Source organism: Lynx canadensis, chromosome D1 (assembly GCF_007474595.2).
Source record: "Lynx canadensis isolate LIC74 chromosome D1, mLynCan4.pri.v2, whole genome shotgun sequence".
Lineage (NCBI taxonomy): Eukaryota > Metazoa > Chordata > Mammalia > Carnivora > Felidae > Lynx > Lynx canadensis.
This window is the reverse complement of record NC_044312.2, coordinates 55,028,847-55,045,053: the sequence shown is the minus strand read 5'-3', so window position 1 is coordinate 55,045,053 and position 16,207 is coordinate 55,028,847. Positions and strand designations below refer to the sequence as shown.

The 16,207-nt window shown below is 38.6% G+C and overlaps 1 protein-coding gene across 4 annotated transcripts in view; it reads right to left on the bottom strand.

The window, feature by feature from the left end:
• The window catches only part of PAK1 (p21 (RAC1) activated kinase 1), a 159,433-nt gene that overhangs the window by 11,517 nt on the left and 131,709 nt on the right, over positions 1 to 16,207 (bottom strand). For all 4 annotated transcript variants that reach the window (XM_030331034.2, XM_030331032.2, XM_030331033.1 and 1 more), the window contains 3 exons: positions 12,245 to 12,293; positions 6,706 to 6,818; positions 3,287 to 3,404 (listed from right to left, as the gene is read on the bottom strand). In XM_030331034.2, coding sequence (XP_030186894.1) covers positions 3,287 to 3,404; positions 6,706 to 6,818; positions 12,245 to 12,293 — 280 coding nt within the window. The remainder of the gene's footprint in view (positions 1 to 3,286; positions 3,405 to 6,705; positions 6,819 to 12,244; positions 12,294 to 16,207) is intronic.

The window sequence follows — 16,207 nt, the reverse complement described above, 5'->3', positions numbered from 1 at the left end:
ATCTGAATGCCTCCAGATCTTACATCATCAAACCCCAATCATAATATTGAACTTAATCCCATAATACTCTGAATCTCATCTTCTAATCACCTAATCTACTTTTCCCTAATTCTGAAACTTTTCTATTATTGGGCTACTGTAAAGTTCCAGTCTCTTATCAGCAAAACATCCAATATCCTCAACTTCTCTGAATATTTCCTTCATCTTCTTCCTCTAATAAAAATATGGCTATCCACAAGAGTCAGACGATAAAAAGAAATTAAGGGCATCCAAATTGGCAAGGAAGAAGTCAAATGTTTACTCTTTGCAGATGACATGCTACTCTATATAGAAAACACTAAAGACCCCCACCCCACCAAAATTGCTAGAACTGATATACAAACTCAATAGTCACAGGATACAAAATCAACATCCAGAAATCTGTTGCATTTCTGTATACAAATAATGAAGAAACAAAAAGAGAAATCAAGGAATCAATCCCATTTACAACTGTACCAAAACCAGTAAGATACCAAGGAATAAACCTAACCAAAGAAGTGAAAGACCTGTACTCTGAAAACTCTAAAACACTGATGAAAGAAATTCAAGATGAAGCAAAGAAATGGAAAGACATTCCATGCTCATGAACTGGAATCACAAATATTGTTAAAATGTCTATACTACCCAAAGCAATCTGTATCAAAATACACATTTAATGCAATCTGTATCAAAATACCAAAAACATTTTTTGCAGAGCTATAACAAAAAATCTGAAAATTTGCATGGAACCACAAAAGACCCCAAATAACCAAAGCAATCTTGAAAAAGAAAAAAACAAAGCTGGAGGCATCACAATTCCAGACTTCAAGTTATATTACAAACCTGTAGTAATCAAAACAGGATGATACTGGCACAAAAACTGACACATAGGTCATGGAACAGAATAGAAAATCTAGAAATGAACCGAAAACTACATAGTCAATTAATGTTCAACAAAACTGAAAGTATATCCAACAGGAAAAAGATAGTCTCTTCAAAAAATGGTGTTGAGAAAACTGGACAGAAACATCCAAAAGAATTAAACTGGACCACTTTCTTATACCACAGATAAAAATAAAATCAAAATTGATTAAAGACCTAAATGTGAGACATGAAACCATAAAAATCCTAGAGGAGAACACAGGTAGTAACCTCTTTGACATCTGGCCATTGCAACTTCTTTTTAGATATGTCTCCTGAGGCAAGGGAAACAAAAGCAAAAATAAACTATTGGGACTTCATCAAGATAAAAACTTCTGCACAGCAAAGGAAACAATCAACAAAACTAAAAGGCAACCTATGGAATTGGAGAAGATATTTGCAAATGACATATCTGATAAAGGGGTAATATCCAAAATATATAAAAGACTTGTAAAACTCAACATCCAAACAACAAATAATCCAATTAAAACAAAGGCAAAAGACATGAATAGATATTTTTCCAAAGAAGACATACAGATGGCCAATAGACACATGAAAAGATGTTCAATGTCACTTATCATCAGGGAAATACAAGTCAAAACAATGAGATATCATTTCACACCTATCTGCAGAATGGCTAAAATCAGCAACACAAGAAACAACAGGTGTTGGTGAGGATGTGGAGAAAGGGGAACCCTCTTACACAGTTGGAGGGAATGTAAACTGGTGCAGCAACTCTGGAAAACAGTATGGAGGTTCCTCAAAAAGTTAAAAATAGAACTACCCTACGATCTAGCAATTGTACTACTAGGTATTTACCCCCCCAAAATATAAAAATACTAATTCAGAAGGATACACACACCCTGATGTTTATAGCAGCATTATCTACAATAGCCAAATTATGGAAACAGTCCAAGTATTCATCAACTGATGAATGTAAAGAGAAGTTGTGGTGTGTATATATATATATATATATATATATATATATATATATATATATATATATAATGGAATATTACTTAGACATAAAAAAGAATGAAATCTTGCCATGTGCGATGATATGGATTGAGCTAGACAGTATTATGCTAAGTGAAATAAGTCAGAGAAAGACAAATACCATGTGATTTCACTCATATGTGGAATTTAAGAAACAAAACAAACCAGGAAAGGGAAAAAGAGAGAGAGAGAGAGAGAGAGAGAGAGAGAGAGAGAGAGAGAGAGAGAGAGAGGCAAACCAAGAAAAAGACCCTTAACTATAGAGAACAAACTGATGGTTACCATAGGGGAGGTGGGGAGGAGGGGTGGGTTAAAGAGGGGATGGGGATTAAGGACTGCACTTGTGATGAGCAATGGGTAATATATGGAAGTGCTGAATCACTATATTGTACACCTGAAGCTAGTATTACATTGTATGTTAACTGACTGGAATTTAAACTTAATTTTTTTAATGTCTTATTTATTCTTAAGAGAGACAGAGAGGGAGAGACAGACAGACAGAGCAGGAGCAGGTGAACAGCAGAGTGAGAGAGGGACACAGAATCTGAAGCAGACTCCAGGCTCTGGGCTGTCAGCACAGAGCCCGACGCGGGGCTTGAACTCATAGACTGCGAGATCATGACCTGAGCCAAAGTCAGACACTCAACCGACTGAGCTTAAATAAAAGCTTTAAAAACATGGGGCTCTCCCTGAGGATATTGCTTCTCACAGAAACTTTGTGAAGTTTTTTTTTTCTCCTCTTACACCAGCATATTACAGACCTTTGACATTTAACACCAATGAGGAGAAAAGAGAATACCTATTTAAGTTTCATTTTCCATTTCTTTTGCCTGGAAGTATTTTACCCCAGATTTTTGTGTGGCTTGTTTTTTCATATATTCAGATCTTTATTCAAATCTATGGCAAAACCATCCCTGACTACTCTGTCTAAAATAGTACCTCCTCTGTCACTACCTTCTTAATCTGTTTTATTTCCTTCGCAGCACACGAAGAGAACAGGAAAGTAGAATAAAAATATGATTAAAATATATATCCATGTAAAAGAGAAAAATACTACAAAGTATTTATAGCAGTCACCTTTAAGGTTGAAATTGAGTGACTTTACATATATATATGTAATTTCTAATTTTTCTACAATGGGTATATACTTTTATAATCAGAATAAAGTTATCTTTAAATAATAGATCATAGTGATAGAAAATTCAAAACAGCTAAACAAAAGAATAATGGGAGAGTCCAGCAAATTTCTTCCACCTTCAGTGCCCAGGCAGAAATCCCATCAAGTAAAAAACTGATAGACACTGATATGAAGACCACTTCCTGCTCGAGGCTGGTTGGCCATTGGCCTTACCTCACGGCAGACAGCTGCGATCTGGCCTTCATCCATGCAAGTTTCTGTTACCACATCTGTCAAAGAGCCTCCAGCCAAGTATTCCATGACAACCCACAGCTCATCTCCCACGAGGTAACTGTAGAGTATAGAAAAGGGGTAAGAAGGAACAGAGCACACTGAGCCATAGCAATGGGTTTCAAAGGCTCAGCAAATACACAGAGTGAACCTGTATCTCCATCAGCTCTGGAAAAGTCTAGGGTTCTTTTTTCCGGGGAAAAGCAAAATCTGGGGGATAGAAACACTAACTCGATATCCCTTGTGGATTCTCCTGGAGGAAACAAAGCAGATTATTCTGTGAAGCCCAAAAGAGTAAAACTAAGATTATTAGGTTGAAGATATAATAAAATTACATTTCATCACAATACAAAGCAATGCTTCTCAAAATTAGGCATCATTTCCACACATCTAGAAGCATCAAGGCAGAGAGCAACCAAACATTTGACAAAGATGGGATTTGGAATCCATGTCACCAGCATTAGAGCAAGTCACAAAACCTCCTTGAGAGTTCTAAATCTGAGATCCATGAGACCAAGTACTGGGTCTCGTTCAAGACTCTATCCCCAGAGTCTAACACAGTAGATGCCAATGTTTCCTGAATAAATCAATGAGCAAAATAAAAGATAACTGATTGTAAATATTAAATGAAATAATGGCTATAAAAGCCATTTAAAAGCTATAAAGTATCATACACATATTATGTTGGCAATGATCTCCACTTTACATGATTCTAAAAATGAAATGAATTCAACAAAGCCTGCAGAGCCAAAGCCTCTTCTGGTAAGCCAAGTGCTGCCATTTAGTGCTGTATCCCTACAGAGATTATTGAGACATGAGTTACGACCAATACTATCACTCAGGGATTGGATCATTCAGCCCTATTATGTGATAAATAAAAAGATCACTTAGCCTGTCTGGTCAGTCTTTTTAGGTGCAGAATGAAACAAATAAAAAGACTAGCCTAGAGCCCTACAGACTTTTCTGCTAGCTTTAGACAAAGAAGCTATATTGGACTGGCTTGAGCTGTGTGGTATGTCATCTTATTGTCACCCTGATATTGGGACTACTTCTGGGCAGACAGAGGGACTGTTAAAAAAAAAAAAAAAGCCTTCAGCAAAGGCTGAGAATAGGATTTGAATCCTATTCTCTTGATTCTGAATCTAGTACTCTCTACATAGCTTCTATATTCTTTGTAACTCAAAGTCTTGTAGTTTTTTGTTTTGTTTTTTTTTAGTTTCCAGGAAGAATATATGTGACAGATTAAGATGTTCTTCAACTTGAATCTCTTTTGAGAGAGAAGATGATGGGGACTTGGACTAAAAGATAATTTAGGACTGGGTAAAAAACTCTCCACTGGCATGAGCCTATTTCTTCCCTGACAAAGAATGCACATTATGCCCTCTCATCCAGCACATCAAGGAGACATCTGCCAGCTTGGACTGATTGCGAGGAAGAAATATGAGGGTTCAAGAGACCATCTCTGGACACTGGAAAAGAGAGCCTCTTTACCTGGGCCTGACATGACATACCTGGGCTTTGCTGTGTAAAGCTAAGACAATGCACAAACAGATACAGGTTGTCCCAAAAACTCTGTGGTTACACTGTATGCCAAGGTACCATCAAAAATCACATCTCCAAGGTAAAGCCTCAGAGCATCACACATTTGGAGAAGAACAAATCGGATGGAGCTCTCCCCTGGGACAACTCACAAGAATCAGATGCTCAACTGCAATACCTTCACTTACTGCTCAGGGTAAGGGCACCCTCCTCTGTCCTCCCACAGGAGCTCCTGGGTATTTTTTTATTTGAAGGCAGGGATTGAACCTTACTTACTTCTGGTTTCACAGCACAAGCCTCTGGAAACACCAGCAAAGGCACAATTGATAAACAAATTTATAAATTTTCTTATCTTATTCCCAGGACACAAATTCCTTCAATAACATGGTCATGCATTTTATCGTTTAGATACCTCCAGTGATAAGACACTAACTTTTTAATGAGATAGGACATACTTTTATTGGGAAGCTTTCATTTTTCCTCATCCTAAGCCAAAATCTGGTACCCTTATAGCCTTCAGGAGTTTGTCCAAGCTATACTCTCTATATAATAAGTTCTTCAAAGAGATGGGAAGGTGAATAATAACTTTCAGAGGATTTTTCAAAGCCAGTCATGATCCGCATCATGGAAAGACAATCATTCCTCAAAAAGGAAGAAGGCTTTATTTGCTATAGTTATCAACATTATGCATTGGGAAGGTCAAAGTCCAACTCTTTTCTTCTTTAAAGAAACTGAAGCCTACCAATGTTTTAGATGCAAAAGAAGAAATCTGGCAGAATCTGGCAGAAATGAAATATAGCTGACAATGCAACATAAATATGAAAAAAAGTTACAGTCCAAGACTTAGTCCAATAGCACCTCGACCTGTGATGTCTCTGAAACCCAGGCAAGAAGCTCACTTTCTTTTTTCACATATAGGAGAAAAGAACATGATATGATGGAAAGGGTATGGATGTTGGTGCTAGGAATATTCAAATCCAAAACCCTCATTTGCTACTTACTGGCTTACTGGTCTTGGACAAGTTATTAACTTCTATGAACCTCAGTTTCTTCTCAGTAAAATACAGGTAGCAAGCCCTATTTCACAATTAGATATGTTCATGAAAGTACTTGGTACAAAGTAAAGCATAACACAAATGTTAGCTATAACCACTATTATTATGTTTAAGAACAGAATTCTGATGAGCTGGAATAATGGGCTGACATAATCAAAATGGGATTTAATGAAGGTTCCTAAAAAGTTCTACATTACCAGTTTAAGGCAAGCTCCCATTAAAAAAAAAAAGGGATCAGAGATTTAAATTGACTACAGACCAACTAGGGGTCAACAATGAAACAGGCTTCCTAAAAATAAAACAGTGAATGAAATCATGTTGAATTTAGAACAAGAGAAGTCTTATTCTTTCCATATTGGTCAATCTCAAATGAAACTACAGACTGTCAAATTTTGAGAGAATAAGTAAGATAAAGTAGAACTTATTCAGGAGGGTGAGCAGGATAAGGAAAGATCTGGAATGTGAAATGATTTAAAGGCTTACATGGCTGATTCTAGCAGATGGGCTGAAGGGCCTCTGTGAGGCAGAACAAATGGTTCTGGGACCAGGTGTCAGAAGCTACAGGGTGGTAGGGTTCATCTAACCCAGAAAGACTGTGCAGCAATCAGAGGTGTCCAGCAGTATACAGGGTCAGAGGCAGACAGCCAAGCATCACAGAAGATTCTTAAATGAAGGCAGTTTAGAGTGCTGGTGATGCCTTCTCCACTAATAGTTCCACCACCCATCAGTCCCAGGCTGATCTCTCTGACAAGACCTATTACTTCATACCTGTCCAAGTAGTTGACAATATTTGGGTTCTTGTTTTCCCTCATGACCAGGATCTCATTAATAATCAGCTCTTTCTTCGGCTGCTGCTGAAGGTTCATCTGCTTAATGGCCACCTGAAACAGAGTACATTCAATGAGCAACCAGTCAGTCAACATTTACTGAGTGACTACTTAGCACCAGAATTTAAACACTAAGGAGACAGAGACGAATCAGTCTTAGCCCTTGCAGAATTCACATAAACCTGTGTATTCAATGTGAGGTTCCCGGACTAGCAGCATCAACATCATTTGGCAACTTGTTAGAAGTTAAAATTTTTATTTTTTAATGGCTATTTATTTATTTTGAGAGAGAGAGAGAGAGAACACACGCAAGTGGGGGAGGAGCAGACAGAAAGGAAGAACAAGAATCCCAAGCAGGCTCCATGCTGCCAGCATACAGCCCAACACGGGACTCGACCTCATGAACTGTGAGATCATGAACTGTCAGATCATGACCTAAGCTGAAATCAAGAGTCTAACGCTTAACTGATTGAGCCATCCAGGTGCCCAAGAAATTGAAATTTTTTAGGTCCCACCCAGACAGAATCAGAAATTCTGTTTTAATAAATGCTCCAGCTGATTCTGATGTGCACCAAAGTTTGAGGATCAAACCTTCTATTAATAAAATATTCATATGAGAAAAATATTTTTTTTAAATCACAATATAAAAGAGGTATGCCATAACAAAAGTCCATACGAAGTGTTACAGAAACACAAAATAGAGCAAGACCTCCTTCAATATGGCAATGTTGAGACGCTTCATAAAGGGGGGGATGACTTTTTGAACTTGGTGTGGAAAGATAAATCAGAGTTGATCACATTAAGAGAGAAGAGAAAAAGGGGATGAGATCCCTAATATTTATATATCAAAAAGAATTTAATAGGTTTTTTGTCTGTGGAAATGAATTTCCACATAACACAAATATAAGGTATAAGTTAGTTTCCAAGACACTTTTGCGTCCATTTCTTCTATGTATCAAGTATTAGGTAAGGTATTCTCAGGTTTATTTCATTTAACCCTCGGAGACACGCTATGAGTTAAGCATTAATATTGATTCCTTTTGACAGATATGGAAATCATGATTCAGAGAGGATATGTTATTTGTATACACAGTGATTCAGTAGCAAAGTTAGGAGTAGAACCCTCAAAAGTGATGCCAATTTATCCTGCACACAAGGCCAAATTAATCTTCCCCATAGTGCACATTTGATAACACCCTGCTCTGCTCAAATACATAAATGGTTTCTGTTTGCCTAGATGCTCCTCAGCCCAACATTCAAAGTTCTCATGATCTGACCCTTATCTTACTTCCCACTGTATTCCTTCACATACTTTGTGATCTGATCTTCTCTCCATTTGGAGTACCTTGCATCCTTTCCACATGTTCAAAAGCTATTTATACTTTGTGTCAGGCCAAAAGAAACCTCATTCTCCAAACCAGATAGGCTTTTTTCTCTTCTTTAAAGCCTCATAAGATCATATTTATAGCTCTCTTAGGGAACTTACCACATAGTGCCTTTATGATGATTAGTTAGGGTGTATATCTCTAGAAGCTTGAGAGCTCATTTGAAAACTCAGAATCCCTGGTGCCAAGCACAGGACCTGACACACAGTGGTTGCTCAACAAATGTTTGTGGAAATGAAGAGAGAAAGAGAGAATTCAGTGGGTTGATAAGAACTTTGTTTTTAGACTATAAATAGCATCAGCAATAGACTATTCCACAGAGCTTAAATTATTTGCTAAATGTTTACTCCCTAGAGATATTTTCTTTTCCTGCTTAACAGACAAGAACATGGACAACCTAACAGAACAACTAAATGAGTCTTTCCAGAAGCAGCAAGAGCTGTAAAAAATGAATAATCCACATTTTTATGGGAAAAAAAAACATAACTCTCATATTTCTTTAAGTAAAGTACAGGCAATCTTCTGCAGAGATTCAGTTCATCAGTAAGAACAGAAATGATTCTTTTAAACACTTGACTACTTCCATTCCTCACCGCAAGCAAGAAAAATTTGCTTCGGAGTGGGGTCTCGTATGAGGTTAGGCTTCTGGTCTGGCTGTAGCTTTCCATAATGTTTGATTATTAGCTTTTTCTAATATCTGAAGAGCAACATATTGATCTAAAGATGTATTAAGTATAGTGACCTTTATAATATATATTAAAATCTGGGGTCAAAGGAATACCTTTGGAGTTCCTCTGGCCATCCTAAAGAATGGGACGGTGCTTACAAACCTCAAAGAGGTGGCTGCTGGAAGCAGCAAGGGAGATGACTGGCAAGTAGAGAATAACACAGAGGCAGTAGCAGGATACCAGGAATCCTTTTCAAAAGCTACTGACTAAATATGTGCTAGGCTAAATGCCCTTCACACAATCCGTCCCTCTTAGGACAGCACATAGCATTTCTATAAAAGAAAAAGAATTGGGCTTGTACTCTGAGAACCTGAGCTCTGGGGACCTAAGCTCTGAGGCTGTCATTTACTGACCTTGACCAATCACAAACTCTCTGTGCCTTGGTCTCTCCATCAGTACAATGAGGATAATAATCCCACCCTTGGTTCCCTTTTTTGCAGGATTGTTTTGAGGACTAAATAGGAGATAGTGGCCAACGCATTACTCAAATACAAGTAAAAATTTTTAATAATAAAGGAAGAGAACAATAAAAACCATGAATTGTAGTAATGACCGTATTTGAGGAATATCTAACCCAGAGCAGCAAGAATGACCACATCAATGGGGCGCCTGGGTGGCGCAGTCGGTTAAGCGTCCGACTTCAGCCAGGTCACGATCTCGCGGTCCGTGAGTTCGAGCCCCGCGTCAGGCTCTGGGCTGATGGCTCGGAGCCTGGAGCCTGTTTCCGATTCTGTGTCTCCCTCTCTCTCTGCCCCTCCCCCGTTCATGCTCTGTCTCTCTCTGTCCCAAAAATAAATAATAAAAAACGTTGAAAAAAAAATTAAAAAAAAAAAAAAAAAAAAAAAAGAATGACCACATCAACAGGAACGACAGCAAAAACCAACCACCGGCAACACTGTTTATTCAATGCTTACTGCGTGCCAGGTGCTAGGTTAGGTGCTCTAGTTACATTATCTCAGTAAAAAGTAACAACAACCCTCCAAGTAAAAATCATTATCTGTATTTTCAAGTAAAGAAATTGAGACTAAGACTTTTAAGAAATTGACCAAGGTCATAATCAATGCCCTCAGGTCCATATGACTCCAAAGTCTCTTCCAATCTGTTCCTTCTATAAAACACATTCCCTCTAAAAATGAGTTTGAAAAATAATTGTTGAATCTGTAACTGGGAGACTTCCTGGCATTAACATGCTAATCTTCCTATATGTGACATACAACAGTTCTGTCCTTCCCAGGTGGATAACCCCCAATAAGCACTCACTCACAAAGACTGAGAGCATCTTGCCAGCTCCACTAACGATTTATGCTCCCTGGGGCAGGAAATGAGGCCTTCCTGACCACACTACATTAGCCACCCTAATGGACTTGCTTCCATTCATAGTTTTGTAACCACAAGGCAGGCATACAGTGAAGTCAAGTTTCTATTTCCTGTGGCCAGCTTCTCACACATGCAGGCTCCAGGCCTTTCCAGAAACTGCCAATCACCAGCCTGTCTCCCATCAAGGGCTGTAGGGCCCCAGAGCCCAGAAACAGGACAAGGAGCCCTAATACCTAACTTTAGCTCTGTTGTGGCCTTGCAGCTTGGAGAACACAGGTCTAGGTTTTAGAATCAAGATTCTAACCCAGTCCTTGCTAACTGCTGGCAGCACAAACTTGCAAAAGTTAGCTAAACTCTCTGAGCCTCAAAATCTTAATCAGTAAAAGGAAATAATATTACCTACCCCACAGGGTTCTTTTTAGGATTGGTATAATCACCTCTTTTCTACTTCTGCCTCTAATTCACCATGTTTAAAACTGGCACAGTAATACCTTCCTTACTCACCATTACTTTAACGCAGGTTCCTGTCCTCCGATCTATTCTCCACACTACAAGACTTTTATATGTGCCCAATGGCAAGTGTGGTCTCTAACACTTATATATGATTTTAATGTCTGCGTGCCTGCACAGGATTCAATATTTCACACAGTTCTTAGCACAAAGTGTGGCATAAGGCAAATCTTCAGCAATTGCTTTGTGGAACAAATAAAAAATAATAAATATGGAATTTTTTACTGAATGTAATAAATATATAACTTTAATTCTTCAAGTTTATGATGCGTTTTCACGTACATTGCTTTACTGAATTCTTCCAACACTTTTGGTAGGTATGTATACGTTATCATGCACATTTCATAAATAAAATTCAGATTCAGAGAAGTCACATGACTTGCCTAAAATCATTTAAGTGCTAACAACAGTAAGCATCTAGGTTATTGAATTCATCTCAAAGAACAATGACTAAATCCTTAAATAATTATTTTGTTTTTTAAGTTGATCTACCGTCAACGGAGCCTCAATATTTGGTTTTGATGCTTGTAAAAGACTCACAAGAGCAAGGTGAAATATGTGCTATTCCTATTGACCATGACTGCTCCAGTATACCAGGGGTTTCAACCACCAAACATCCACAAGCAGGTCTTAGTAGCTTCCCTCCCAGGAGCCGTACTCTATCACGGGAACAAGAGGTCTCTCTCACAACCTCTGAGTCCCAGGACTCTGCAAACTAAGAACTTCCACGAGCAGCTCCCATCCCCAGCCCACGTGCCAACATTCCTGCTCTACAATCAAAGAACAGAATGCAAGGAAAACTCAAGTACTCTATATTCCCTTCACGGCTTCCTTCTGCTGAAGATGTAGGGTCAGCAGGCCTTAGCAATAAAGTCAGAGTTCTGTCAGCTTAATGAAATGAGAAAGACAAAGAGGTGCCTCCAAATGAGGACCTCAACGTCTGCTGGAATTCTGGGCGCAGACTAACGAAAGGATCACTACATCAGGAGTCAAGAGATGTGTGTTTAAGTCTCTTCTACGTCAGATTTCTCTACCAAACACCAAACTTGTATGAACCATCATCCACCACTAGGCAGTGCCACAGGAAGATCTCTCAGACAATATCCAACTTCTTCAAACCTATACCTCCACCTTTTTACTTTCTACTTAACTAGGATCACTCACTTGTGAGTCATCCTCACATTCATCAATCCCCAGATTCTGGCAAATCTACCTGTGTACGACTCAAATCCAGCCACTTCCTCCCATTCATACTATGCTACTGCCTCAGTCCAAACCATCACCTCTCACCTAAAATTACGCAATAACCACCTGACTCACGTGCTCCAAGCTTAACTCCTCCAATCTGTTCTCCATGCTGTAGCCACAGAGACTTTTTCCAAAATCTGTAAGTCTCATTATGTTACTCCTCTGTTTAGTTCTAGTCTTCTATAGTGAGAAACTAGAAGTGTCCCTATTGAGCTAAGAAGAACTAAAAATTAACCAAACATAAAAAGAAACAGTAGAACTGAAGGAGCAAGAGTCGGTGGTTAATACTCACCTCCTGTCCTGTGGCCACATCCATTGCAGTGTACACAGTGCCTGAAGCACTACGTGACAGGTGAGAGAGAGAGAGAAAAAAACAACACAGGTATTAAATAAAGTGACATTTGTCAAATGAAGATCTACAGATGACCTGGCAATGCAAGTGTTAATAATAATAGCAGCAAAAATAACCCTCCCCAATCCCCCCTCCCCCTACTCTATTCTCATATGTGAGAGGCAGTACATGGCAGAAAGAGAACACAGGCTCCAGGGGCCAAAAGACTTAGGTTCCAAAATGAAACGTCTACCTAGTATCTACAAGCTATATGATCTTGAACAAGTGATTTAATTTCCCTAAGCTTCACTTTCCTCGTTGGCGAAGTGAAGATAAGAGATAAGAGACTATAAGAGAATTTAAATTAATTAGTTCATAAAGCACTTAGCCAAGTGCCTAGAATATAACAGGTCTTGATTATATACTAGTTTCCTGTTCTTGCTCTTCCTCCTCTCTTCTCCATCACCCTTGGCAGGTTCCTTTAACCCCTTGCAGCCTCAAACTCTTCATTTGTAAACCTTAGTAAGGTCAGATCTATGGTTTTCAACCAGGGGTGAGTGAGGGGAAAGGGGTCCAAGGGAAATGTTCAGAATGAGGTGGAGGGAGGGGGAGGGGAGGGTTGACCTGCTTATATTTTTAGCAAAAGAAATACGGACTTCTGGGGTAATAGTAATGTTCTATTTCTTAATGTAGGTACTGGTTACATGGGTGTGTTCATTTTATAAAATTCATTGAGTTGTACACTTATCTGTGTTATATTCAATTATAATTTACATTAAAAAAATGGGGCGCCTGGGTGGCTCAGTCGGTTGGGCGTCCGACTTCAGCCCGGGTCACGATCTCGCGGTCCGTGAGTTCGAGCCCCGCGTCGGGCTCTGGGCTGACGGCTCAGAGCCTGGAGCCTGTTTCCGATTCTGTGTCTCCCTCTCTCTCTGCCCCTCCCCCGTTCATGCTCTGTCTCTCTCTGTCGCAAAAATAAATAAACGTTAAAAAAAATATATAAAAAAAAAAACTGTAAGTACTAAAAAATAGAAAATTAATCTCATGGTGCTTTAATCCTATGAACCTTTAGAACAGTGATTTTTTAATCACTTATCCTATCAAGAGGATATGTGAATTTTATTTTGCAGTTTATATTGTAAAATAGGTTTTTATTTTTCATTTTTTCAAACATAAAATATTAAATATGGTTTTTCAAACGCATATGTTGCCTAAAAATCCGATATAATTCTTACCCCATCCCCAAGGTAAAAATAACCTCATATACACACATATGTACATGTATAATACACAAACATATATATACACACACACACACACACACACACACACACACTCACTCACACATACAAACAGAGAAAGAGAGTGGGAAGAAGAAAGGCAGAGACAAACTATGAATAATGCTAGGAAAGGAATCATGTCCGTTCTAAATAACTAAAAATTTAATTTTATGCCTATAACCATGAACCCTGTATATCTGTAGGTGAGTGATATGCAACAACATTTATAACTGTACATGCTGTATGTCAGATACATATGTGCAATTTGAAGAAATCTTAAAGTCTATGTATTACCAAATGCATTCCAGGCAAGCCCTGAGATTATGCTACCCAGGGAAATCAGGTCCGTTTAGGGAGAAAAGTCACTTGTAGGCCTTGTAGCTCAAAATTATGGTCACCAGCTTCCACACCACCACTCTTTAGTTAGAAGTATACTTATATGCCAGGAAATTGTGATCATAAGATACGGGCTATAAGAAGTGGATTATTTGTATTGGCAGTTACCTTCCCATTGCCTGATCATTCTATCTCTAGTCATTTTCTGTCATTAAGCCGGTGTCTATTTTCCTATACTCATCTTCTTCCATCCTACCATAAGCATCATTCTTACAGGGCAAATATGCCCAGGCCCCAAGGGACTGGACATTTTGGGACTATGTCTCCATGATTACAGAGATTTAGATGTCAGGCCCACTAGTTAATACTTGATTATTTGTACCTTAAAAAAAGACATATGAATTCCAGGTCAAAAAAAATTCTTCAGGTCTTAAGGGATAAAAAGCAAACAAAAATTATAACTATCAATTCATCATATTTGTGTAGCATTTATTTTTTACTATTTTTTTTAAGTAGGCTCCATGCCCAACATGGGGCTTGAACTCACGACCCTCAGATCGAGAGTTGCATGTTCTACCAACTGAGCCAGCCAGCTGCCCTGTGGCATTTTAAAATCATGGAATGTGTAGGAGCTTAATACATTTTTCATTCCTCCCTTAGCACACTAACAGACCTGTCAAAAAAGCAAGGAAAAAACATTTTTCAGATGTTGCCTATTTATGCCTATATATGTTACATTTCTGATGTTCATTTCTGAATTAAAAAAAAAAGTCAGAGGGGCACCTGGGTGGCTCAGTCGTTTAAGTATCAACTTCGACTTGGGGCGCCTGGGTGGCGCAGTCGGTTAAGCGTCCGACTTCAGCCAGGTCACGATCTCGCGGTCTGTGAGTTCGAGCCCCGCGTCAGGCTCTGGGCTGATGGCTCAGAGCCTGGAGCCTGTTTCCGATTCTGTGTCTCCCTCTCTCTCTGCCCCTCCCCCGTTCATGCTCTGTCTCTCTCTGTCCCAAAAATAAATAAACGTTGAAAAAAAAAATTTAAAAAAAAAAAAAAAGTATCAACTTCGACTCAAGTCATGATCTCGCAGTTTGTGAATTCGAGCCCCATGTTGGTCTCTGTGCTGACAGCTCAGAGTCTGGAGCTTGCTTCAGCATCTGTGTCTCCCTCTCTCCCTGCCCCTCCCCTGCTTGCACTCTGACTATCTCTCTCAAAAATAAATAAACGTTTAAAAAAATTAAAAAAAAAAAAAAGAAAGAAAAGTCAGAAGTTCTGGAAGTGAAAGGCTCTGAGTCCACAAGCCCTCTCTTAAATTTACAGATAAAGAAATTGAAGTCCAGAGATGCAACCTGACTTGCCCACACTTGTCCATGCACCTTTCTTCTACATTCTTAATATTGTAATGTAGTTAGCTAAAGGAAATGTCATCCCAGGTTATTTTGAGACAAGCAATATGATTTCTCTTCAAGGTGTTAACTACCTTATATCAGTTCAGACTCGCAAAAGCATGTCTGGTAGGAAAAGCACTGGACCAGGAAAAAAATAAGATCCACTCATGTCCAGGGTTATTTTGAGGATTAAATTAAACAACAGATGCAAATAACAGATGTAAGCTGTAGAATGATGTACAAACACATCATTATATAATGCAATACTTTATTTTCAGAAGTTCTTGGATTCATAAGAAAGAAAACTAAAACAGAAAACTTCAAAGACTTCATTAGCAACAATGCTTTCATTCAATTAACTGAGAGCTTTCTGTAAATCAGGTGCTTTTTTTTTTCCAGTTTCTCTTTAATTTTAGCTATTTGGGTAGGTCTATAGAAATCTCATTATTTTGCTTTTTTATACAGAGATATGACTTGACTAAAGTAAACTGCACAAATTTTCAGTGTGCAACTTGATGATTTTTCAGTATGTACACACCCATGTGTTCACCATTAAGATCACCCCAAAGGTTCCTTATGCCCCGTCCCAATTCACATGCCCTTCCCAGACACAACCATTTTTCTGACTTCTATTAGCATAAATGAGTTTTGCCTTCTCTTGAACTTCACATAAACACACATCATATAGTGTCTGCTCTTTTATATCTGGCTTCTTTTGCTCAAAATAATGGCCAAACACTTTTAAGACTTATCATAAACATGAGGTCTTTGAAGACAGAGTTTGTATCAGATTCATAGCTGTATTCATAGTGCCTAGCACATAAACAGGAACTCAGTTAAGAATTGCTGACTTCAGTACACTGAGGGCAGCATGCAAGATTCACAGAAGAAATCAGAGAGCAGGAGACATGAATCCTGGCATCCAT